Source organism: Hevea brasiliensis, chromosome 14 (assembly GCF_030052815.1).
Source record: "Hevea brasiliensis isolate MT/VB/25A 57/8 chromosome 14, ASM3005281v1, whole genome shotgun sequence".
Taxonomy (NCBI): domain Eukaryota; kingdom Viridiplantae; phylum Streptophyta; class Magnoliopsida; order Malpighiales; family Euphorbiaceae; genus Hevea; species Hevea brasiliensis.
Genome location: NC_079506.1, coordinates 841,170 through 867,693, shown reverse-complemented (window position 1 = coordinate 867,693; position 26,524 = coordinate 841,170). Strand labels below are relative to the sequence as shown.

Genomic DNA, 26,524 nt, shown 5'->3' with positions numbered 1-26,524 from the left:
TATTATGTACCAGTCACTCAAAAAGACGAAGAAATAAACATGTACAAGTCAATAATAAAATAGCACTTGCTGGCACATGAGAGGCAAATCCACAATTGTTTCTCTGGCATCTTTCAACAAGACAGAACCATCATCAACTGCATTCAGCAGTACAAAACTAGTAAGCATCAGAATGAATGCCAAACATAAAAACACATTAACTATAAATACTAGAGTGTGCTTGCAAATTGGAGAGAGAGAAAAAAAAAGTTATGGTGGAGGATAAGGACATACACGAAGGAAGCCTAATTCTTCTGATTATAATTTTTAACAACCATCCTCCTGCATCCATCTTCCATCAATGCTATCATATGGGATGAGAGCAATCTAGGGCCAATTAGCACCCATGTTGTTTTTGCATCTTTATGACAGTGTAGGACATTCTACAATCCAGAAAGCTTGTAATGTGGGTGAGGCTTTCCATCCACTCCTGTAAAGGCATCAAATTAGCGCAACTGTCCATTGTGAGTCTGCACAGAGTGGGAACATGTTGAAATCCCTTTGGGAGGGACGCCAGTTTGTTCATATTTCTAAATTGAAGCTCTGGATGCTACTAAGGTATTGCCACTGCGTATCATCAGAAAAAACAGAGGAGCATTGGACAAAGCAAGTTTCTTCCATATTACATGCTTGGAAATTACACCCAAATTTGGGCAGATGCTTTCCATTTTCTAGAAGAAACTCCTGGTTGTCATTTTGTTTTCCTGGAAACCAAATCAAAGATAGGTAAACTATGGGCTTTTTATAGTTAATTGTTCATCTACAAGAAAATATAACAAAAAAGTTATAAGAAAAGACAACCCAGTAATAGGACTTACCCCACAACTGGATGGAAGGAATAAATCCTAATTTCCCCAGCACCCAAATCTTGTCAAAATGCTTTCTCTCTCAACATTTAGAGATCAGATTGATACTCCAAAACTAAATTTTAGAACCCCTTTAAACCATCCAAATTGTAGCATAGAATGTTCAAGGAAACACTTTCAACACAATGCTACAACAGGAATATTTATGACTGTTTATTAATTTCAGATAACTGCAGCGATGATATGAAGGTCTCAATGCATTGTAACCCGGAACTTCATCCGAGTCTAAAGTGTTTCCATAAAACACTGATCAATGGTCATGTTGTTTACACTGCATTACGTTCATGAGAACAACAATAAGAATCATTCTTTAGCCAAAAAATTTAAATATAAGGAGGTTCATCATTTTATCAGCTGAGACACTTACTAGCTTGTCAGTTTCTGCATAGAAAATCAATTCTCTTGCAACACGTAGAAGCTAAAATTCTGGTATGGATTTCTTCGTAGTGGCAGTTCCACCTATAACTAGAGGATCAAGAAAACAAAATTAAGAAATAGGAATGCTTGCTGGTAAGTATGCATCAATGACTTAAAAGCTCAAGAAGCCTATATTTAGGGCACAAATTGGTCAACATGTTTCTCTTAAAAGAATGAGTGGCATAATTATAACAAGCAAGTAAAGGCAGAATCATGCATAAAATCCTTATGTGTCTATTGGAAAATCATGTCATTCAACCAGCGAACGGCACTGGTTTCGCACTGCTCAATTAATGTTGTCAAATTAAGACAAGGAAAAAAACCATGGGAATTTGGTGATAAAAATTACAACTGATTCCACAATTACATAAATTGATGAGTTTTGAAGAGAAGATATAAATAAATAAATTATAAAAACTATATATATTATGAAGAACCAGAGGACCTTTGAACAGAACAAGCTTCTCGTATTGAGTACCTTCCATGTCACACTTCCCAAGATAAGGCTTCAATTTGGGGCAAATGCTTTACATTTTTTGGAAGAAATTCGAGATGGTCATTTTTTCCTGAAAAGCCAAATTAAATATCAAGGAAAGAGGTCATAACAAAAAATAAATGTTGGGAAAAATACCCAGTAATACTTACAACACTGTCTGATGGAACTTGTGAATTAGGAAAAAAAAAAAAAAAACCCAGTAATATAATTTTGCTTTCAGAACCAATGCCTTTCCACCTCTGTATTTAGCAGTACAAATGTGTTGTTGATTTAACTTACAAAGGAATGAGGTGAAGAGAAGTTGATATATGACAGCGACCTTCATCACAATGATTCCCATCCTACAATTTAGAAATCGTGTATTGTTCAATCCAAAAAGTAAGAAAAAAAATATTAAGAAGCTAAAAATAAACTCTTGCCAATGAAATTGAGTAATTAACTATATGAAATTGTCATAGTTAACTCACCAATTGCCAATATCAACAACTGCTTTGAGGCGAGTTTGGGCATCCACATAGGTAGAGACATTAAATTCACAATGACCATGAAGACCAAATTACGTATAGATCACATTATGATTATATCCAAACCTTTAAATTTTATCACAATCATATTCAAAGGGGTAAAATTGAATTTAAAAAGTTAATGATAAATTATAATATAGCATATGAAGTTTTATTCATGTCTTCTTACAATCGAATTTTGACAAAAATATATAATTCAAAAGAATGTATCCCACAGAAATTGTAATGTAATTTACTTCTTATTTACATGTATTTTATTTAATGGACATGTATCCCACATAAATTGTGATGTAGTTTACTTCTTATTTACATGTTTTTTATTTAATGGATACTATAATTCATGATAAATCGGATTTCAACATAATTTTTTCTATTGATTTTTTCCCTTTTCTTTCTTTTTTTTTCTTTTTTTTTTTTTTCCTGTGAAGTGAAGTGTAGGATTGTAGAACTATGCATATTATTGCACTTAGTTTTTTTCTCCTCAAATTAGAATTTGAACTCTTTGATGAGTTTTAAAAAGACTTGGTGAATAATAATTAGAAAAAAAAATTATATATATTGATCTGACTTATTATGCGGATCAAAATATATGATATATAATATTAAGATATGTAAATTTCATATAATTTATATGAGTTTTTTGTATTGCAATTCTTATGAAAATTAACAAGTAAAATATATGAGTTCTTTACAAATTTTCATAGAATTATTTTTTTTTTAAAGAAAATAATAGAATTGTAAAATCGTGCGTATTATTGCATTAAGTTCTTTTTTTCTTTTCATTTCTTCATCTTCCATTTCAATTCAAATTCATTAATAGATTTCAAAAAATTTAGTAAAAAATCAGAGAAAAAATTTTATGTTTAAACCCAATAAATTATGAATTATAGCGTCCATTAAATAAAATATACATGTTAATTAAATTATATATTTTATAGATGCTACAATTCATACAGAATACATTCTTTTTAATTATATATTCTTTTTAAAATTGCTTTGTGAAAATGCATGAATTTATTTTTACATTATATATTTGGTTAGCTTGATTCAAAAGATAATTATGTTAATTTCAATTAATAAAAATATTTTTAGTATAAAATTTCCTTTAAAAATAAATATAAATATATTTTCTTTTCAAATATAAAGTTTAATCAATAAATTAAAAATACTAAACATTTATATTAAATTATAATTATATCTAAAACTTTTATTTGTTAATCAAATAAAAGTTTAGGCGCTTTATTATAATTTATTATTAATTTTTCAAATTTAATTTTACCCCTTTATACAATTACAAGTTTACAACAAATAAGATTTTAATATTTCATACAAAATTTAAAATTTTGGATATAAACGTGATTTGACCCAAACGTTTAGCCCAGCATCGATGGAAGAGGAAAGGAAGTATTCATTTGCTATTTTACCAATTAATAAGGGAACAAAAAGAAGGGAAGAATCCTGAATTGGGGAAAAACAGAGAGAGCATCTACGACTAGAGAAATAGGGGAGGGAGAATCTGGGGGCACCAAATCCAATCTAGCAATTGCTGATCAAACTCCATTTTCTCATGCTTGTCCTCACCTTGAAGAAGCCAGCTGTTGTACCCTTTCACCACAGAACCCAAAATCGAAGAAGTGGAGAGAAGAGTGTTGCTGCTGTCCATCTCTTCACATGGCGTTTCTGATGCCAATGATTAATGTAAGCCATTTTCTTCCATCCTTTAGCCACCATAAAACCCTCCCAAGCCTCCATTTGAGTTGAGAATTGAAATTGAAAGAAGAATCAAAAGTTTTGGGGAAACAAAGCCTGCGGGTAATTCACAAGCGGAACCTATCATGCCTAGATCATCCTTGTCAGGCTTAGAATCATTAGAAAGAATGAACTCAATGAGTAGACTAAGCTCAATAGCAACCCAAAGATCAGAAGAACAAGTGGCCCAGCCATTATATGAGGACTTAACAGTGTCACATTAAGTAAAAATTCTACAAAAATATCCTAAAAGGATAAAGGTGAGTCGTCATATAAGAAAACTCCAAAAGAAAAGCAGTAACATCTTCTAAAAGGAAGAAAAGGAAAACTAGTGTAGTCTGTTGTAAGTGTGAAAAAGCAGTCATTATGCTAATAAGTGTAAAGTAAAGCCAAATACAAGCCTTGTCAATAGATGAAAATCTTAAAGAATCATTGATTAAGATACTCTTAAATGAGTCGAACGGAAGATTTAGAAGTAAGCGCAATAGATTATACATCATAGAATCTTCAAGTGAGTGCGAAAAGAAATCGAATGTGGCGGACAACTGCGATTATTATAAATCCTTTGTGCACCTTAAGCGGTCTCGTGTTTTAACCAAAGAAGAAAATCTAATCTTAGATCTTATAGATAAGATCGAAGATCAAGAAGAAAGAAGAAAAAGGTTAAGCGAATATTTAACCTTGTTCAAGGAAAAAGCCCTTTAGAAAGAAAATTGAAGAAAGAAAAATCCATATGATCTTAAAGAAATTATGGATAGAATCAAAACGGCTAAAATGACAAGAGAACCAACTATAAAAGAACTAAGACAAGAAATTAATTTAGTAAAAGCTGAATTACAATTTATAAAAGAAAGAATAACATTGCTTGAAGTAAAGAACGAGTCTCCATTAATTATGGAACCAGAAGAAAAGGAAGAAGAAGACCAAGCTGAAATTAATAATATTAATCTTCAGTATGTCAATAGGATAGATAGAGTTATATCTCACAAGTGGCATACAAAGGTCACTATAATTGTCCAGAAGGAGTACTTATTCAGTACTATAGCCTTAATAGACTCAGGTGCAGATCTTTGTTGTATAAATGAAGGATTAATATCATCAAAATACTTCTCTAAAACAGTAGAAGAATTACACACAGCAGATAGCAGCAAAATGAGTGTAAAATACAAACTGTCAGATACAGTTGTTTGTAACCAAGGTATATGTTTCGAAATACCATTTATCTTGGTAAAAGGATTATCTCATCCAGTCATTTTAGGAAACCCATTCCTACATATGTTATACCTGATTAAATCAATATGAAAAGGGAATTGTTTCCGAAGTAGAAGGAAAGGAGATTATTTTTTAATTTATCTCTTTGCCAATAGAAAGAGAAATTGATGTGCTTAAAAGTAATATCAAAAATAAAGAAAAATTTATAAGCTCTCTTAAAAGAGAAGTAAAATACAAAACAATACAAGAAAAGGTTAATGAACCTTTAATACAGAAAAAAATAAAAGATTTACATGATAAAATAGCTAATAGCATATGTGCAGAAGTTCCGAATGCTTTTTGGACTAGAAAAAGTCATGTGGTTAATTTACCTTATGAGCCCAACTTCAATGAGAAAATGATACCCACTAAAGCCCAACCCATTGCTATGGGTCCAAGACATTAGAAATCTACAAAAGGAAATAGCGGATCTAGAACTCAAAGGGCTTATTAGAAAAGTCAAAGCCCATGGGTATCCGACCTTTTATGTTAAGAATGTTGCTGAATTAGAAAGAGGAGTCCCAAGACTAGTCATTAATTACAAGCCTTTAAATAAGGCCTTGAGATGGATAAGATATCCATTGCCTAATAAAAGAGATCTATTAAATAGACTCTATGAGGCCCAAATCTTTTCTAAGTTCGATATGAAATCAGGTTATTGGCAAATCCAAATAGCTGAAGAAGATAGGTATAAAACTGCCTTTACTGTACCATTTGGACATTACGAATGGAATGTAATGCCATTTTGGCTTCAAAATGCCCCATCAGAATTCCAAAAGATTATGAATGAAATATTCAATGCTTATTCAGCATTTTCAATAGTTTATATTGATGATGTCCTTATTTTCTCCAGGACAATAGATCAACATTTCAAGCACTTAAATGTGTTTATAAAAATTATTGAGAAAAATGGTTTAGTAGTCTCAGTCAAAAAGATTAAACTCTTCCAGACTAAAATAAGATTTTTAGGCCACAACATAGATAAAGAATCTATTATTCTTACAGATCGAGCCATTGAGTTTGCTAGCAAATTCCCAGATGAAATAAAAGACAAAACCCAATTGCAGAGATTTTTGGGAAGCCTAAATTATGTTGCTGACTTTTATAAAAGCCTATCACAAGATGCCAAACCACTTTTCCAAAGATTAAAAAAGAATCCAACACCATGGACCCAAGAGCATACCTAGTATCGGAAGAATAAAACAAAGGTTAAAGTACTTCCTGCAGGCAATTCCTCATCCACAATCTTATAAGATAGTGGAAACTTATACATCGATAAAGGGTATGGTGGCATCCTAAAACAAAGGATAGGTGATAAAGAAACCACAGTTAGATTTACGATGGAATATGGGCGGGACCTAGAGTTAATTACTCTGGTTAAAAAGGAGATCTTATCTATAGTTCTCTGTGTACAAAAGTTTGAATCGATTTATTAAATCGAAATTTCTTATAAGAGTTTCTTGTAAAAGTGCAAAAGAAATATTACTAAAAGATGTTAAAAACATCGCATCTAAATAGATTTTTGCTAGATGGCAAGCCATCTTATCAATATTTGATTTTGATATTGAATTCATTAAGGGAGAAAATAATTCTTTGCTCGATTTCTTAACTTGAGAATTTCTTATAGGACATGAGTTCAAAGGCATCGATAACTCCCTCAAAACGAACCCACGAGGTTTCGCCACCTCCGCCTAAAATGGTGAACAAGCTCAGAGATGATGCTTATGCTATCAGCATAGAGGCTAATAATGCAAAAGAGGTTAATTACCCTTATATTCCAATCAGTTACTGTTTTCTTATGCCAATGGATAAAAAGCATAAGGAATTAAAACCTTATGAGGTAGCAAATTTCTACACGGAACATCACACAGTAAATCCTTATTTACCCAAGGATTACACTTATTAGCAAGCTATTACGCGAAAGCAGTTGATAATATTCTCTCCAACAGAAAGATCTACTAATGAGTAGGCATTCAGTAAATTCATCATCAAAAGGATAATATCCTATGACGAATGGGGAGATTCACTATTTAAACAGAAGGAATTAAATTTCGGTAAACCCAGGTATTTTAATTATTTTGATTATATGCAAGCCTGGACTGGTGCCTTAATTTATGAAAATAGGCAGAGAAAATTCAACTGGTTTATACAATTCCAGTTGGATAAAGAATCATGGGAATTTCCCTCTTGGTTTTATGAATGGTTTTTCAACTGAGGATTATTTCCTATAGCTCTACCTAATAAGGTTAGAGAAATCTTTGAACAGTTTACTGATTCAAACAAATCCTTAAAGGATTCAAGGCTATTGTTCACTATCCTGTATAAAATTTCTTGGATAGTTAGATGGGATTATATTATCTCAAAAAAGAAAATGAAAAAATTTGGTGAGTTTTCCACAGATCATGTTCCCTGGTTAACTCGGAGAGTCCTAATAAAATGGTGGGATAATTGTGATTTTTTTTTTGAATCACCCTCTATATATTCCTCAAAAGGACTTATTCACCTGGCTAAAAAGCCATCAATGTCTAGTCCTTCTATCTCTTCAAATCTTTGGACTGTTTAAAGATCTACTCAAGTCGATTACCAAAAGATGAGCTAAGGAGGCGACTTTTAACGCACTATCGAAGGCGACAAAAAGCCAACTCAAAAGTTGCGGCTCAAAAGAAAAGGTGTTGCAGAGTGCTCCAAGTCTCGTCAAAGGATGTGTGATGACAACGACATGGAAGGACAATACTTTGAAGGCGGCCAAGACCCTTATGACTGTAAAGGGTAAAAGATTCCTCGGCCTAAAGACAAGCCTTTGCGACCATCCACTTATTCACATGCACTAATAGTGATGCATGCAATGACACAAGAAGATTCCTTCTAACTTCTATAAGAAGGCCTCCCGACTTGCTAAAGAAGCATACATAAAGAATAGATATCGAGAGAAAAACTAGAAGCTCAGTGTGTAATAGTACTTTGATATAGCTTTCATCTTTGTTGTAAGAGTGTACTGTTTTCAAATCAATAAAATATATGATATTTTCTTCATCTCAATCTGTATTTACAAAAGTGAGTAATGAAATAGATGTTTTAATAAATCAAGCAAAAGAATTGAACCAAGAACTTGAAACATTATCCCAAAACACTGTGGATCTTCTTAGACAACCCTCTGGTAAGTACGACTATAAAGTCTACTATTCACCTCCGCCATCTGCTAATATTCCTGTTGAATCCATCAAGCCTACTGGTTGGGAAGATAGCACTGTAAGTATTTCTTTTCACTGTTCAATTACTATTCAATACTCTGTCACTATTTAAGTATGCTCTGCACTTGCCCTAACAGGGATCCTGTGCATCAGAAATTTGTTTCATCTTATGTCCACTTATATTAATTGTCTTTTATTTTATTTGTGTTGCTTAGACTTAACTAATAGACTAGAAGTATAACAGTTTAGAACAGCATTAATAGAAAACGGTAATAACTTGTGTATTCAGCATTTAGAATCCCATAATGAATTCTGTGACTGTAGAGAACATGAAAGACTGTTAGTATTATTTAGGGTAATTATCGGTCTTTTAGATATCTGGTTAAGAAATAATAATTTTTAATTTCATATTAAGTTTCTCATCATGTCTTTTCTCATTATGTCTTTCTAGTCTTGTCTAGTTGTCTAGTCTTTTCTTTTTTATCTAGAGCCTCAATTGGTATCAGAGCCACGGTTGTCTAGTTAAAATAGTTTGAACACTAGTTCTAGTGAAACCCCAAGTAAACATCCTATAGCCTTTGAAGTAGAGTCGGGCATGGTAGGCACCGGGAGTAAAATCGTTGTGATGATCTAGAACAAATGGGCGACTATTTTCTAGTTTGGCTAGTAGCTCTAGAAATGCAAGGTTATAAGATAAAGAAAACAAAAAATCAAAAAACAAAGAAATATTATTATTATCTAATATAGAAAATAATTTAAATAATTAGAAGCTGCCGCCTATTTCTGCAAATCTTATATATAAATCTAATAATAGTTTTAGATTTAGATGATTATGTAATAAAAATAGTCGAACAAGCTTCTCCTATCCATGAAGGATTAAGCTCAAGGAGTTTATTTTCTGAAGAACTTTTAAAAAAGCACTAGAAAGAATATTCTTTCCTACATATAGGAATGATTCAAGTTGCATAAACACGCAGCCAAGTTAGGATTAAATACCTCGGCCTTAATTTGTATCGGAGATAAAAGACACAATAATTTTAATGATTCATTATTAAGAATAGTTGAATCATCTCTCTGTGATGTCCTGATTTATTTTTAGTTCTATCACAATATTAAAATCTCAGTAAGAGACCCACATGTGATGAAAGCCTTATAATTATATATAAAAACCTCAGGATATGATATGTTACCAGGATCTGAAAATATAATCCTTATTTACAGGATTCACTATAAAGCCATGAACACAGTAGTACCTAATCTTAGGGAAGAAATTACAAAATTAATATCTCCAAAAGGAACCACAACTTTCTTTGTTACAGACTTAGAAAAGGGAAATCTAGTAGTTCCTAAGTCCATAGAATGGGAACAGGTTAAGTTACCTGAAAATTGGATTTTAGAAGAAGCAATTCCTCCTAAAAAGGAAGAATCAAGTGACCTTGAATCTATTATAGAAACCAATCAAGGAACTGTAGCAATATCCTTTGCTAGAACAAGGTCAAGAAATTCATTCTCAGGAAGGTTTGTAGTTTCAGAACCTATCATGCCTAGATCATCCTCATCAGGCATAGAATCATTAGAAAGAATGAACTCAATGAGTAGATTAAGCTCAATAGGAACCCAAAGATCAGAAGAACAAGTGGCCCAGCCATTACATGAGGACTTAACCAGTGTCTCATTAAGCCCAAAAGAAACAGTAAGCCTTAAAAGGCCCGAAAGCCCAACACCATCAGATATGGGATATGAAAGAGAAAGCCTTAAGCAACCCAGAAAAATCATGGTCCTAACTAAGGAAGAAACTCCATTTGAAAAATGGTTTCAAATGAATTTCACCCCAGAAAAGCAAAGCTCTTATCTAACAGAATATGCTTGGTATCAAGAGAGAGGAGGAAATAAAAAATTTCCTGACTTTGTAAAATATATACTCGCTTGTAGAAAAAAGCCATTTCCTGACTTTGAAGATAGGATGTTCTTAATAACTTTAGAATCATCCTTTAGAAACTATATTGCCTCAAAAGAGAAACTCTTAAAAGGAATTCATCCACCATTAACTGAGTTATCTTATAAGGTAGCAGAAAATCAAGAAGTTGAGTGTGCTCCGTTTTCCAAAACAAACAAGCAAGACAATTTTGCCAATCTTAGTCTGTATACGATAGGACAACAGCTAAACAGAGTAGAAACAAAAATTCAAAACTTTAAATCAAGAGACTATCGACTAGAAAAAGGAGACACCTCAAAACTAAGTATTGAGAAAAGGGTTTTATTTAAACCAATAGAAACAGAAAAATTAAGCCTAAAATTGGCAAAAGAAGATCATTCTGAAATGATTGAAGAATTAACTAAAAGGTTAACAGAGTTAGGCTTAGACTCAAAGGATTCTAAGAAAAAATCAATAAGTCCTTTAACCAAGGATTTAACCATGATGGAAGAATTAGAAAAAAGATTAAATAATCATAATATCGCTCCTTTAAGTAAGGAAATAGAAACCTCAGAAACTGAAGAAGAGTCATCAAATGAAGATGACGTTGATAATATTAAAGCAATATTAAAACAATCAGAACCCTTAACAGAGGTGAATAGGATTGTTTACCCTAAACATAGGGCGACAATTGAAATGAAGCCTTATTATCCTAGGCCATCTCCAATAAACCTACAATTTGAAGATAAAAATTATAATTATGTTCAATATGATGGAACTTCAATTGTAGAATGGAATATAGATGGACTTTCTGATTATCAAATCAAGAATGTCATTCAATTCATGACCATGTACGCAATAGCCGCAAGAGTTAAAGGCAATATCGATCAAGCAATAGCAAAAGCTATCATTCTTGGCTTTCTTGGTCAATTAAGAGGTTGGTGGGACTTTTCCTTATCAGAAGAAGGAAAAGCACAGGTTCATAACACTGTTAAAACAGAACCAAGAGCCGAAGGTCCTGTAGTAGTATCCGATAGTGTTAATACACTATTATACACAATAGGAATGCACTTCATAGGATCAGCAAGCCTATATATGGATAGATCTCAGGAGCAGTTAATGAACTTAAGATGTCCTGATCTGTCTCATTTTAAGTGGTATAAAGATACCTTCTTTTCCCTTATATTTACTAGGGAAGATAATTAGTTTGATTTCTGGAAAGAAAAATTTCTTTTCAGATTACCCTCGTTATTATGCCGAACGAGTTAAAAAACAAATAAGAGATAAAAATGAAGGAGCCTTACCATATAATCAATATACCTACGGAGAATTAGCCTCTGAAGTAGTCTCAGCAGGAATAGCACTGTGCAATGAATTAAAAATTCATAGGCAATTGCAAAAGGAAAAACTCACCGGTAAAAGAATACTTGGTGATTTCTGTGAACAAGTAGGATTACCACCTATAACTTTTCCTTATAAAGGCAAAGTTAAAAGGGGGAGGAGAGTAGGTAAAAGTAAAAAATTCTACAAAAAATATCCTAAAAAGGATAAAAGACATAATGAGAAAAGACAAGATGAGAAACTTAATATGAAATTAAAAATTATTATTTCTTAACCAGATATCTAAAAGACCGATAATTACCCTAAATAATACTATGATCTTTCATGTTCTCTCTGATCCACAGAATTCATTATGGGTTTCTAAATCTTGATTACACAAGGTATTACCATTTTCTATTAGTCTTTGTTCTAAGCTGTTCTACCTCTAGTCTATTGGGTAAGTCTAAGCAACACAAATAAAATAAAAGATGATTAATATAAGTGGACATAAGATAAAACAAATTTACGATGCAGGATCCTGTTAGGGCAAGTGCGAGCATACTTAAATAGTGACAGTATTGAATAGTAATTGAATAGTGAAAAGAAATACTTACAGTGCTATCTTCCCAACGATGAGGCTTGATGGATTCAACGGGAATATTAGTAGATGGCGGAGGTGAATAGTAGACTTTATAGTCGTACTTACGGAGGGTTGTCAAGAAGATCCACGGTGTTTTGGGATAATGTTTCAAGTTCTTGGTTCAATTCTTTTGCTTGATTTATTAAAACATCTATTTTATTACTCACTTTTGTAAATCTGATTGAGATGAAGAAAATATCATATATTTTATTGATTTGAAAGCAGTACACTCTTAGAACAAAGATGAAAGCTATATCAAAGTACTATTACACAGAGCTTCTAGTTTTCTCTCGATATCTATTTCTTATGTATGCTTCTTTAGCAAGTCGGGAGGCCTTCTTATAGAAGTTAGAAGGAATCTTTAGTCGTCATGGCATGCGTCACTTTAAGTGGCGACAGGAATAAGTGGATGGTGGCAAAGGCTTCTTTTAGTAGGAGGAATCTTTTACCCTTCACAGTCATAAGGGTCTTGTTGTCTTCAAAGTATTGTCCTTCCATGTCGATTATCACATCCTTGTCCTTTTGTGAGACTTGGAGCACTCAGTGACATCTTTTCTTTTGAGTGGTGACTTTTGAGTTGGCTTCTTTGTCGTCTTCTGATAGTGCATTAAAAAGCTGTCTCCTTAGCTCATCTTTTGGTACTGCCTTGAGTAGATCTTTAAACAGGTCTGAAAGATTTGAAGAAATGGAAGGACTAGACGTTGATGGCTTTTTAGCCAGGTGAATAAGTCCTTTTGAGGAGTATACAGAGGGTGACTAAAAAAAGTCACATTTATCCCACCATTTTATTAGGACTCTCCGAGTTAACCAGGGAACATGATCTATGGAAAACTCGCCAAATTTTTTCATTTTCTTTTTTGAGATAATATAATCCCATCTAACTATCCAAGGAATTTTATACAGGATAGTGAACAATAGCCTTGAATCCTTTAAGGATTTGTTTGAATCAGTAAACTGTTCAAAGATTTCTCTAACCTTATTAGGTAGAGCTATAGGAAATAATCCCCAGTTGAAAAACCATTCATAAAACCAAGAGGGAAATTCCCATGATTCTTTATCCAACTGGAATTGTATAAACCAGCTGAATTTTCTCTGCCTATTTTCATAAATTAAGGCACCAGTCCAGGCTTGCATATAATCAAAATAATTAAAATACCTGGGTTTACCGAAATTTAATTCCTTCTGTTTAAATAGTGAATCTCCCCATTCGTCATAGGATATTATCCTTTTGATGATGAATTTACTGAATGCCCACTCATTAGCGGATCTTTCTATTGGAGAGAATATTACTGAATCTGTTTCTGCCAGAATAGCTTGATAATAAGTGTAATCCTTAGGTAAATAAGGATTTACTGTGTGATATTACGTGTAGAAATTTGCCACCTCATAAGGTTTTAATTCCTTATGCTTTTTATCCATTGGCATAAGAAAACAGTAACTGATTGGAATGTAAGAGTAATTAACCTCTTTTGCATTATTAGCCTCGATGCTGATAGCATAAGCATCATCTCTGAGCTTGTCCACCATTTTAGGCGGAGGTGGCGAAACCTCGTGGGTTCGTTTTGAGGGAGTTATCGATGCCTTTGAACTCATGTCCTGTAAGAAATTCTCGAGTTAAGAAATTGGGCAAAGAATTATTTTCTCCCTTAATGAATTCAATATCGAAATCAAATATTGAAAAGATGGCTTGCCATCTAGCAAAAATCTGCTTAGATGCGATGTTTTTAACATCTTTTAGTAATATCTCTTTTGCACTTTTATAGTCAACTCTTATAAGAAATTTCTGATTTAATAAATCAGACTCAAACTTTTGTACACAGAGAACTATAGATAAGATCTCCTTTTTAACTGTAGAGTAATTAACTCTAAGTCCTGTCCATATTCCATTGGTAAATCTAACCAGGGTTTCTTTATCAGCTATCCTCTGTTTTAGGATGCCACCATACCCTTTATCAGATGCGTCAGTTTCCACTATCTTATAAGATTGTGGATGAGGAATTACCAGACAGGGAAGTACTTTAACCTTTTGTTTTATTCTTACGGACTAGGGTATGCTCTTGGGTCCATGGTGTTGGATTCTTTTTTAATCTTTGGAAAAGTGGTTTGGCGTCTTGTGCTAGGCTTTTATAAAAGTCAGCAACATAATTTAGGCTTCTCAAAAATCTCTGCAATTGGGTTTTGTCTTTTATTTCATCTGGGAATTTGCTAGCAAACTCAATGGCTCGATCTATAGGAATAATAGATCCTTTATCTATGTTGTGGCCTAAAAATCTTATTTTAGTCTGGAAGAGTTTAATTTTTTTGACTGAGACTACTAAACCATTTTTCTCAATAATTTTTATAAACACATTTAAGTGCTTGAAATGTTGATCTATTGTCCTGGAGAAAATAAGGACATCATCAATATAAACTATTGAAAATCTTTGAACAAGCATTGAATATTTCATTCATAATCTTTTGGAATTACGATGGGGCATTTTTAAGCCCAAATGGCATTACATTTCATTCGTAAAGTCCAAATAGTACGATAAAGCGGTTTATACCTATCTTCTTGACTATTTGGATTTGCCAATAGCTTTGATTTCATATCGAACTTAGAAAAGATTTGGGCCTCATAGAGTCTATTTAATAGATCTCTTTTATTAGGCAATGGATATCTTATCCATCTCAAGGCCTTATTTAAAGGCTTGTAATTAATGACTAGTCTTGGGACTCCTCTTTCTAATTCAGCAGCATTCTCAACATAAAAGGCTGTACAGCTCCATGGGCTTTGACTTTTTCTAATAAGCCCTTTAAGTTCCAGATCTGCTATTTCTTTTTTCCAGATTTCTAATTGTCTTGGTCCCATAGCAATGGGTCGGGCTTTAGTAGGTATCATTTTCTCATTGAAGTTGGGCTCATATGGTAAATTAGCCACATGACTTTTTCTAGTCCAAAAAGCATTAGGAACTTCTGCATATATGCTATTAGCTATTTTATCATGTAAATCTTTTATTTTTTTTCTGTATTAAAGGTTCATTAACCTTTTCTTGTATTATTTTGTATTTTACTTCTGTTTTAAGAGAGCTTATAAATTTTTCTTTATTTTTGATGTTACTTTTAAGCACATCAATTTCTCTTTCTATTGGCAAAGAGATAAATTCAAAAATAATCTCCTTTCCTTCTACTTCGGAAACAATTCCCTTTTTTGTTATTGATTTAATCGGGTATAACATATGTAGGAATGGGTTTCCTAAAATGACTGGATGAAATAATCCTTTTACCAAGATAAATGGTATTTCGAAACATATACCTTGGTTACAGACAACTGTATCTGACAGTTTGTATTTTACACTCATTTTGCTGCTATCTGCTGTGTGTAATTCTTCTACTGTTTTAGAGAAGTATTTTGATGGTAATAATCCTTCATTTATACAATAAAGATCTTTGAGTCTATTAAGGCTATAATACTGAATAAGTACTCCTTCTGGACAATTATAGTGACCTTTGTATGCCACTTGTGAGTTATAACTCTATCTATCCTATTGACATACTGAAGATTAATATTATTAATTTCAGCTTGGTATTCTTCTTCCTTTTCTTTTGGTTCCATAATTAATGGAGACTGGTTCTTTACTTCAAGCAATGTTATTCTTTCTTTTATAAATTGTAATTGACTTTTCTTGAATTAGTCTCTTATCTTAGATCTTTTATAGTTGGTTCTCTTGGCATTTTAGCGTTTTGATTCTATCCATAATTTCTTTAAGATCATATGGATTTTCTTTTCTTCAATTTTCTTTTCTAAAGGGCTTTTTCCTTGAACAAGGTTAAATATTCGTTTAACCTTTTCTTCTTTCTTCTTGATCTTCGATCTTATCTATAAGATCTAAGATTAGATTTTCTTCTTTGGTTAAAACACAGAGACCATTTAAGGTGCACAGTGATTTATAATAATCACAGTGTCCGTCACATTCTGATTTCTTTTCAGACTCACTTGAATATTCTTCTGAAGTATAATCTATTGCGTTTACTTCTAAATCTTCTGGTTCAGACTCATTTAAGAGTATCTTTATCAATGATTCTTTAAGATCTTCATCTATTGACAAGGCTTGTATTTGCTGTTTTACTTTACACTTATTAGCATAATGACCTGTTTTTCCACACTTATAACAGACTACACTAGTTTCCCTTTTCTTCCTTTTAGAAGATGTTACTGTTTTTCTTTTTAGAGTTTTCTTATATGACGACTCACCTTTATCCTTTTTAGGATATTTTTTTGTAGAATTTTTTACTTTTACCTACTCTCCTCCTCCTTTTAACTTTGCCTTTATAAGGAAAAGTTATAGGTGGTAATCCTACTTGTTCACAGAAATCACCAAGTATTCTTTTACCGGTGAGTTTTTCCTTTTGTAATTGCCTATGAATTTTTAATTCATTGCACAGTGCTATTCCTGCTGAGACTACTTCAGAGGCTAATTCTCCGTAGGTATATTGACTATATGGTAAAGCTCCTTCATTTTTATCTCTTATTTGTTTTTTAACTCGTTCGGCAAATAACTTGAGGGTAATCCGGAAAGAAAATTTTCTTTCCAAAAATCAAAGCGATTATCTTCCTAGTAAATATAAGGGAAAAGAAGGTATCTTTATACTACTTAAAATGAGACAGATCAGGACATCTTAAGTTCATTAACTGCTCCTGAGATCTATCCATATATAGGCTTGTTGATCCTATGAAGTGCATTCCTATTGTGTATAATAGTGTATTAATACTATCGGATACTCTGCGGGACCTTGGCTCTTGGTTACTGTTTTAACGGCGTTAAGAACACGTGCTTTTCCTTCTTACGATAAGGAAAAGTCCACCAACCTATTAATTGACCAGTAAATCCAGCAATGATAGCTTTTGCTATTGCTTGATCAGTATTATTCCCTTTAACTCTTGCGGCTATTGCGTACATGGTCATGAATTGAATGACATTCTTGATTTGATAATCAGAAAGTCCATCTATATTCCATTCTACAATTGAAGTTCCATCGTATTGAACATAATTATAATTTGTATCTTCAAATTGTAGGTTTATTGGAGATGGCCTAGGATAATAAGGCTTCATTTCAATTGTCACCCTAGGTTTAGGGTAAACAATCCTATTTACCTCTGTTAAGGGTTCTGATTGTTTTAATATTGCTTTAATATTATCAACGTCATCTTCATTTGATGACTCTTCTTCAGTTTCTAAGGTTTCTATTTCCTTGCTTAAAGGAGCGATATTAAGATTATTTAATCTTTTTTCTAATTCTTCCATCATGGTTAAATCCTTGGTTAAAGGACTTATTGATTTTTTCTTAGAATCCTTTGAGTCTAAGCCTAACTCTGTTAACCTTTTAGTCAATTCTTCAATCATTTTATAATGATCTTCTTTTGCCAATTTTAGGCTTAATTTTTCTGTTTCTATTGGTTTAAATAAAACCCTTTTCTCAATAATTAGTTTTGAGGTCTCTCCTTTTTCTGGTCGATAGTCTCTTGATTTAAAGTTTTGAATTTGTGTTTCTACTTTGTTTAGCTGTTGTCCTATCGTATACAGAGTTATCAATATAATATAATGGCTGGGCCACTTGTTCTTCTGATCTTTGGGTTCCTATTGAGCTTAGTCTACTCATTGAGTTCATTCTTTCTAGTGATTCTATGCCTGATAAGGATGATCTAGGCATGATAGGTTCTCAAACTACAGACCTTCCTGAGAATGAATTTCTTGACCTTGTTCTAGCAAAGGATATTGCTACGGTTCCTTGATTGGTTTCTATAATGGATTCAAGGTCACTCGATTCTTCCTTTTTAGGAGGAATTGCTTCTTCTAAAATCAATTTTGGAGTAACTTAACTTTGTTCCCATTCTATGGACTTAGGAACTACCATATTCCCTTTTTCTAAGTGTAACAAAGAAAGTTGTGGTTCCTTTTGGAGATATTAATTTTGTAGTTTCTTCCTAAGATTAGGTACTCTCTGTGTTCATGGCTTTATAGTGAATCTGTAAATAAGGATTATATTCTCAGATCCAGTAACATATCATATCACGAGGTTTTTATATCTAAGGATAAGGCTTTCATCACATGTGGGTCTCTTACTGAGATTGTAAAATTGGGATAGCACGAAAAATAAATTGGGCCATCACAGAGAGATGATTCAACTATTCCTAATATGGAATCATTAAAGTTATTGTGTCTTTTATCTCTGACACAGATTAAGGCTGAGGTATTTAATACTAACCTAGTTGTAGGTTTAAGTGCAACTTGAATCATTCCTAAATATAGGAAATAATATTCTTTCTAGTGCTTTTTTAAAAGTTATTCATAAAATAAACTCCTTGAGCTTAATCCTTCATGGATAGGAGAAGCTTGTTATTTTTTATTATATAATCGGACCTAAATCTAAAACTATTATTAGATTTATATATAAGATTTGCGAGAAATAGCGACTTCCAATTATTTAAATTATTTTCTATATTAGATAATAATAATATTTCTTTGTTTTTGATTTTTGTTTTCTTTATCTTCTAACCTCGCATTTCTAGAGCTACTAGCCAAACTAGAAAATAGTCATCCATTTGTTCTAGATCAACATCATGATTTTACTCACGGTGCCTACCACGCCTGACTCTCGGCTTCAAAGGCTATAGGATACGCGACTTGGGGTTTCACTAGAACTAGTGTTTAAACTATTTTAACTAGACAACCGTGGCTCTGATACCAATTGAGGCTCTAGATAAAAAAGACTAGACTAGACGCCAATGGTTAATGTAAGCCATTTTCTTCTATCCTTTAGCCACCATAAAACCCTCCCAAGCCTCCATTTGAGTTGAGAATTGAAATTGAAAGAAGAATCAAAAGTTTTGGGGAAACAAAGTCTGCGGGTAATTCACAAGCGCAACAAAAATTTCAACAAAGGAGGAGGGTATCACAGAGGTCATTGGAACCCCATTTACACTACAAGTGCTAGCATCTCTTTGGGTGTCATGTGTGTAGTGCTGAGCAGCCCATTTTCTTCAATTTTTCCTGCCTTGAGGTTTAAGTAGGCAAATTTCATTTGGGTGGTGGAAAGCAAACTGGGCGAAGCTTCTCCAATCATCCATGCCTGTCAATTAAAGGCCTAAAATTCCTATTCCGAGACTTGCATTGCTGTTCAGTCCATGAGGTGAAGAATACGAAAGGCCATAATTTTAGCAATTTCTTGATATGAAGTTCAAATCTTTAATAATTTAATTGACTCTTAGTCTGCTTAATTCTCACATCATAAGCTTTTCACCTTAAGACCTTGTAGACAGGCTGTGCAAGAGATTTTATTTCTATTTATAGAATTCTAGTGTAATAAACTCATTCTTATCTGTTATAGGGATTAAGGCACGAAATAAGCTTATTTCTATAAATGTTATTTTCTTTATTTTCAATTTGTTTTTGGTTTTCTAAATATTTGGACCTGGAATAAGATTTGTGAATGTTGCTTTTTTTTTTTTCTTTTTTTTTTTTTTTAAATTGAGTTAAGATACTGCTATATAAACTTAGTTGGTTTTCCATGTTAGTTATGTGAGTTAGTATAGGAGGGTAGATTGTAACAGGCACTGCATTTCGTTTTGTGAACACCAAATCATGCTTCGGCTAAAAATATGAATATGGTGAGGTTCTGGTATCATTATATTAACTGAGGAACTTACTAGGTTCTGGTAGAAGATAAAACTGCAACGGATTTCGGGACTTCTTCATAGTGGCAACTCCAGTTAAAACTAGAGAATCAAGAAAATAAAATTAAGTAGGAATCGTGGTCTAAAGTTTTCTAATCAAGAGTGAATACTTGTTGACAAGCTGGCAAGTGCCAAATAATTAAGGCAGGCTGTTGATTTAACTTACAAAGGAATTTGAAGAGAAGTAAGAACTCATAGATGAAGTCGATCAGTGACAGTGCTCTTCATCATAGTTCCATATATGAAGCTACTCAATGAATCCCCATCCTAAGGCTCAGAAGCAGTAGCAGTGCATCCTATCTGGACTACAAAGAGAAAAAAAATTGTAAAGAGCCTGAAATGAATTCTTGCAACTGAACTTGAAGTAATGAAATTACTAGATATTGTCATGGTTACAAACCAATTGTTCGACATCTATGAACAAATGCTTTTAGATTTAAGCGGGAATAATGCAAGATATCTATCAACCTGCAACACCAATATGAAAAAACACATGAAGTTCCAGCTTCCTAGACAGGAAAAAAAAATTATGTTTATTGAAGAGGATAAAGATATACCCCAGTCTGATTCTTCTGATCATGGTTTGTAGCGGCCATCCTCTTGAATCCATCTTCCATCAACACAAATATTTGGGATGTGAGAAATGTTGGGCCAATCAGCACTCATGTTGTTTTTGCATCTTTCTGACAGTTGAGGACATTCTTTAATACAGAAAGATTGTAATGCGGTGAGGCTTTCCATCCACTCCAGTAAAGATATCAAAGTAGGACAACTTTTGATATAGAGTTTGCGCAGAGTGGGAACATGTTCAAGTCCCTGCGGGAGGGATGCTAATTTGTTCATATTTATTAATTGAAGCTCGCGGAGGCTTCTAAGGTACTGCCACTGCATATCATCAGATAAATCGAGCTTCTCACAAGCCTCGATGGCAAGAAGGTCGAGGGAGGGTAGATGCCACAACTCCTCTGGCAGAAATTCTAGATCCTCAATGTTCTCTATTGTCAGAATTTGCAATTTAGAAAGGGAAATCGAAGAAGAGGTTGACTGTGACACTGAAATCTTCACCTTCAGTATATCCTCCAATGACTTCTTGCTGGCATTTTTCAATACCAATTTTCGGATAGATGGAATAAGAGGCATTGAAGTGAGGTTAGGGCAAGACCTGATGTCCAAATAATCAAGACAGTGAAATTGCAGCAACTGAGGCATGGATGTATCCCTCCTCCATCCCTTCAGATTTGGGCAATTTTTGAGGGAGAGATCCTCTAAGGAAGGGAAGAATAATGCATTGTCGAAATTAATCCCACTCTCCATGTACTCCAGATCAGTTAAATTCACAATCATCAAACGTTTAAGTGAAGGGAACTGATTCAACGGTGGAAAATGCTGGCATTTTTTGCAGTTATCAATTCGAAGTCCCACCAAATTAGTGAGGGAAGAAATCCAGCTTGGAAACATGAGTCTTCCACACCCATACACAAAAAATTCTCTTAGATTAAGGTGTGGCCGCAACTCTTCCAGTGACATTTCTTCATCATTTTCAACATCATCTGGACCACCGTTACTATCATCATGGGGACAGCCCAATTTCCATGATAATGATAAGGATTGAAGGTGCTTCTTCTCTTTCAAATGGGCTGCCTCAAATTCAGATGCTGGATTTTTCACATACTGAAGATTCGAAATCTCTAGATGTCGCCTCAAATTATTCAAGTAACGTAATTCAACGAGTCCACCACTATGCTTGGAGACTCCATTGTCTTTGGCCAACATGAATTTGGCCAAATACTCAAGGGAAGTTAGTTGACCAATCCCAGGTGGCATATGAGTCAAACTAACACATCCCCAAATGCCAAGATGCTTGAGATTGACCAACCTTTTCATATGCCGAGGCAACTGCTTAAGCTTTTCACAATCATGCAGGTACAAGGTTTGCAGGTTTTGGAGTTTAATAATGGAATCAGGAAGGATCTCAATGCCTTTATTATAAGAAAGATCGAGAAACCTTATAAGTTTCAATTTGCTAATGGAAGGTGGTACTCTCTCAATCCCCATACCACGCAAAACCAATACCCTTGTACAACTTAATTTGGAAAAAATTTCATGGCATTCTACTTCTTTATCTTGCTTTTTTGGCCATGACATAAATGTTCGCAACTTTGTCATATCAGGTAAGCAATTTGCAACTTTCTCCCATGACTCAATTTGAAAATCAATAGACAAGTGTCGAATTCCTTCTTGAACACGCTCTGCCTCGGAAATTAGTAAAATATTTTCCTCTCTTGCTACTAGCTTAGCTAGATCATACATCAAATCATGCATTTTACAATATGTTAAATTACCTGATAAATCTTCTACTACTTTTTCAAAGAAAAACCTCCATACAAGATCCTTGAAATATTTTAAGCCTATATCTCCAAGACTTTGTTTTGAATCTGAAGATTTGATAAATCCTTGTGCTATCCAAAGACCCACCAAATGTCTTATATCAATTCTATAATTTTTTGGATGTAAACTATAATAAGCAAAACAACGCTTTAAATGAGAAGGTAGATAATTATAACTCAATTTGAGAGTCTGCATAATACTATTTCCCTCTTCATTTACATTTGGAAGTTCTTTTTCTTTGAAAAGTTGCCACTCATCTATTGTATTTTTAAAAAACAATACACGTCCTATTACACTTATGGCTAAAGGGACCCCATCACAATACTTTTTCACAATTTCTCTTCCAACTTTCTCATGTTCTAAGCTAATCACTTGCCCTGGTTTAGAGGCCATTTTTTTAAGTAAAGACCACGAATCATCAGGAAGTAGCTTTTGTAAGTCATGTGTTTTTTCCGATCTTATCATTTCTGCAACTTTTCTGTGACGTGTGGTTACAATAATTTTGCTTCCACTTGCACCTCCAACTAACAAATCCTTCAACTTAAACCATTTTTCTGAATCATCATCCCACAAATCATCCAAAACAAGTAAATATTTTTTTTCACTAATTTTTTCAAGAAGAAGATCTTTCAAGGTATTCATTTGAAGATTTGTAGTTCTCTGATGATCAAGAGACTCCAAAATCTTTTCAACAATTATTTTGACATCAAACTTTTCAGAAATGCACACCCACATTTTAAGCTCAAAATTTGATTTCACCATATCATCATTATATGCAAGTTTAGCAAGTGTTGTCTTTCCTAATCCTCCAAGACCAACAATGGAAATGATCGACACATTCTCCCTATAACTAGAAGACAGAAGAAAATCAATAATTTCCTTCTTATCATTTTCTCTGCCAACAACTACTTGAGGTAAAGACGAGTGAGTTTGCTCTCTTTCCTCAACCATAGGAAATGTCTTCTCAGGGAGATTTTCTAAGTGAAAATTCCTATTTGCAACAATCTCGTCTAATTTACTTCTAACTTTTCCAATCTTATGAGCCATTTTAAGACCATAAACAAATGGGTTTGAGCTTGAAAAGAAGAGGCGCACCTCCTTCACCATTTTATTGCCAGTCATCATCTGCTTCACTAAAACATCTGTGGAGAACTCATCTAGCAAGTCATCAGCATCGTAAAAAGCATCTTTTAGCGAGTCAACCCATTCTTTGACTTGATGACTCTGCGAATACTGCTGCTCTGCATCAAGAAGCACAGCTTGGATCGTTGAAACTGTCCTCCCGAGTTTCCCAAGATCGTCTTTGACACCAAAGCACAGAATAGTCTCTTGAAGAACTAGAGAAGCCAGCTTTGAAATGATTCCCCCTGCAAGATCACAGAGAACTGCTTCTGCCATTGCTTTTCAAGTGAGTGAAAAGTGAAAGTAAGTCAGAATTGGGAAGTGTTTAAGGTTTGGAGAGAAGGATTATGAAGATGTGTGGAGGTTGAAAATGCATTGGAAATATTTATAACAAGGATTTAGGCTCTTGAAGGAGATATTGTTTTCTTTAAGGACAACCGTGTGGGGTCTTGTGAAAAAAAAAAAAAAAAAGGAAAATGACCCCACTCTGTTTGTAACGTACTGCAAACCATGTGGAGCCCAAGTAGAAAATTCAATACATACTGAATTAATTATTTGAAGCTGAAAGAAATAAATCTTAGAAACAAAGAGAGTAAAATTCTCCCAGCAGCTTTTAAGTAAAATTATGGTGCGAATGAATATAATTAAAAAAGCAAAATACAAAAATATTTCACTCTTTATCCTAAAAGCATTTTCTTTATCAACTTTAGGTAAAAGCAGATTTAATGAATGAATTATTTGGCAATGCAAACTGTGTGGATTCCATGAAAACAAAATCCAATTAATACTGAATTATTTGAGGGGGAAAGGAAATAAAATTCTCTTATATTAAAGCAAACTATTCCATATTTGTTTATTAACTATAATGATGAAAAATAAAATAAAAGATAAAAAAAATAATGAAACTAATGAATAATAGACATAATTAATAACGTGACAGGAGGCATGGACTTGAATTATTGTTCTCAATCAAGAGCACTCATGTCCTATACTTGCATCATTGCAGGGAGTAAATATCTTTCTCTGATGATAACAGCGTAGAGGTTGCAGGGAGTAAATAGTTTACAAGTTGTAAATTTTTTGTTTTTAGCTTTTCTTCTTTTAATTGGGAATTTTATTGAAATTTTAATCTTAAAAATAACTAAACTAATAATTTAAGATTTATAATTAAAATATGTAAAGATTTAAATTATTTCCTCGAATGAGACAAAAAACTTTAAAACTTCTTTTTTATCCACAAAACAGAAAATTTAAACTTGTTCATTAGATTGGAGAATCTTAATAATTGCATTAGAAAATGGCATGCAATTATAGTAAACTGACTTTGGATCACTACTCATGTCCTTCACTTGAATTATTATTGCAGGGAGGAAATAGTTAAAATCTAATTACTTATTTAAAGCATTGAATATTAAATTTTCAATTATTGATTGTAGCGTTTCAGCGCCAATATATACTCTATTGAACATATATAAGTCATGAGAAAAGAAGCTATTCTATTGATAATTTTTTTTATATAATTAATTATGATTATACATAAATTTAAAATGATGTAATTATGTATATAATTACAATATCATTGAGGTAAAGCTCATTGATCGCTACACTCTCGGTAATTGTTATGATAGTAATTGCAAATATGCATGAAATTTGGATTTTATATCAAATGTATGAGACTTGGGTTTGAGATTTATACACACTTCCAACTCTTTTAATTCAAAAGTTAATTATTGTAAAAAAGAAATATAATAATAAAGATGATATAATAATAAAAAAGAGAATTGCATCTGCCAATTGGGGTTTTCAAGTGAGTGGAAAGTAAAGGTAAGGCACGATTGAGAAGGATTATGAAGCCCACAGCTATGGAAATATTTTATAACACGGCTCTCCCAAGTTGCTATCATATGACGATGCCATAGAGTTAAACTATCATCGCCTTGGCAGTGAATGCTTAATTATATTTGGTGCCTTTTATGATGACCCCTCAATTCCTACTTGCTTTTCCTCTTTCCTTTGAATAATGATGTGAAAAAGAAAGGCACTTGCTCATTAATTTATTTTTCTTCTTTTTCAATCACTGAGATGGAAAATTCAAGGTTGGTAGCCTCCTTTCCGCTCTTTCTCCTAAAAGCATTTTCTTTATCAACTTTAGCTAAAGCAGATTTGCAAAATGATAAGAAAAGAAACTTTAGGACCTTTGCACTTTTTTTTGTCGTCAACATTTATGTAACATAGAAATAGATGGAAAATAATAGAAATTAAGCCAGGAGTTTTAAGCCAGGAGTTTTAATTATTTACAAGAAACATTCATCTTTTCTGTGATATTTCCATTAGAATGGTTTTGCAAGTAATTAAGCATCATCCTTGCATGATTATGATCCTTAAATTTGCTTGAACCAGATGGCTGGACACACAGAAAACATGTTCAAAGTGTTTATTTAAAGGTAATTTTCAATTTATATTAAAGAGCAAATGATCCAAAACACTTACGTAAAATATTAGAATGTAGTTTTATGTAAACTTCAAATCCACAAAAAAAAAAAAAAAAAAAGAAAAAAAATTCCATACGATAAAGTCTGTTCTACAATAGGTGATAACACCATTTTCATGTCCCATGCGTGTGAACCACAACAAGAGTAACAACCATTAATTTTCTAGAAAATGCAAGACAATTCTTCTCTATAGAGGATTTTATTGTTATTATTGCAATTCTTTCTGTTTTGCTAATAAAATCAAAAGCAGAGTTCCATATACTCTGTTATGAGATGATGCTCAATTTGATGATATAAAACAGAACAACTTCCTGACTCAATATTGAATCCTTTGTGTGAAAAGTTACGATCCCTTTCCATGTAAATATAAATTCTTTATATTTTTAGTACTTCCACCAACTCA

The 26,524-nt window shown here is 33.0% G+C and overlaps 2 protein-coding genes across 26 annotated transcripts in view; both read right to left on the bottom strand.

Moving 5' to 3' along the window:
• The window catches only part of LOC110636787 (putative disease resistance protein RGA3), a 72,943-nt gene that overhangs the window by 17,155 nt on the left and 29,264 nt on the right, over positions 1-26,524 (bottom strand). The window lies entirely within an intron of this gene.
• Positions 20,670-24,040, bottom strand: LOC110652107 (putative disease resistance protein RGA3). Its single transcript, XM_058134497.1, has one exon. It carries the CDS (start codon positions 23,903-23,905, stop codon positions 20,696-20,698), a length of 3,210 nt encoding a protein of 1,069 aa, XP_057990480.1. The 5' UTR covers positions 23,906-24,040; the 3' UTR covers positions 20,670-20,695.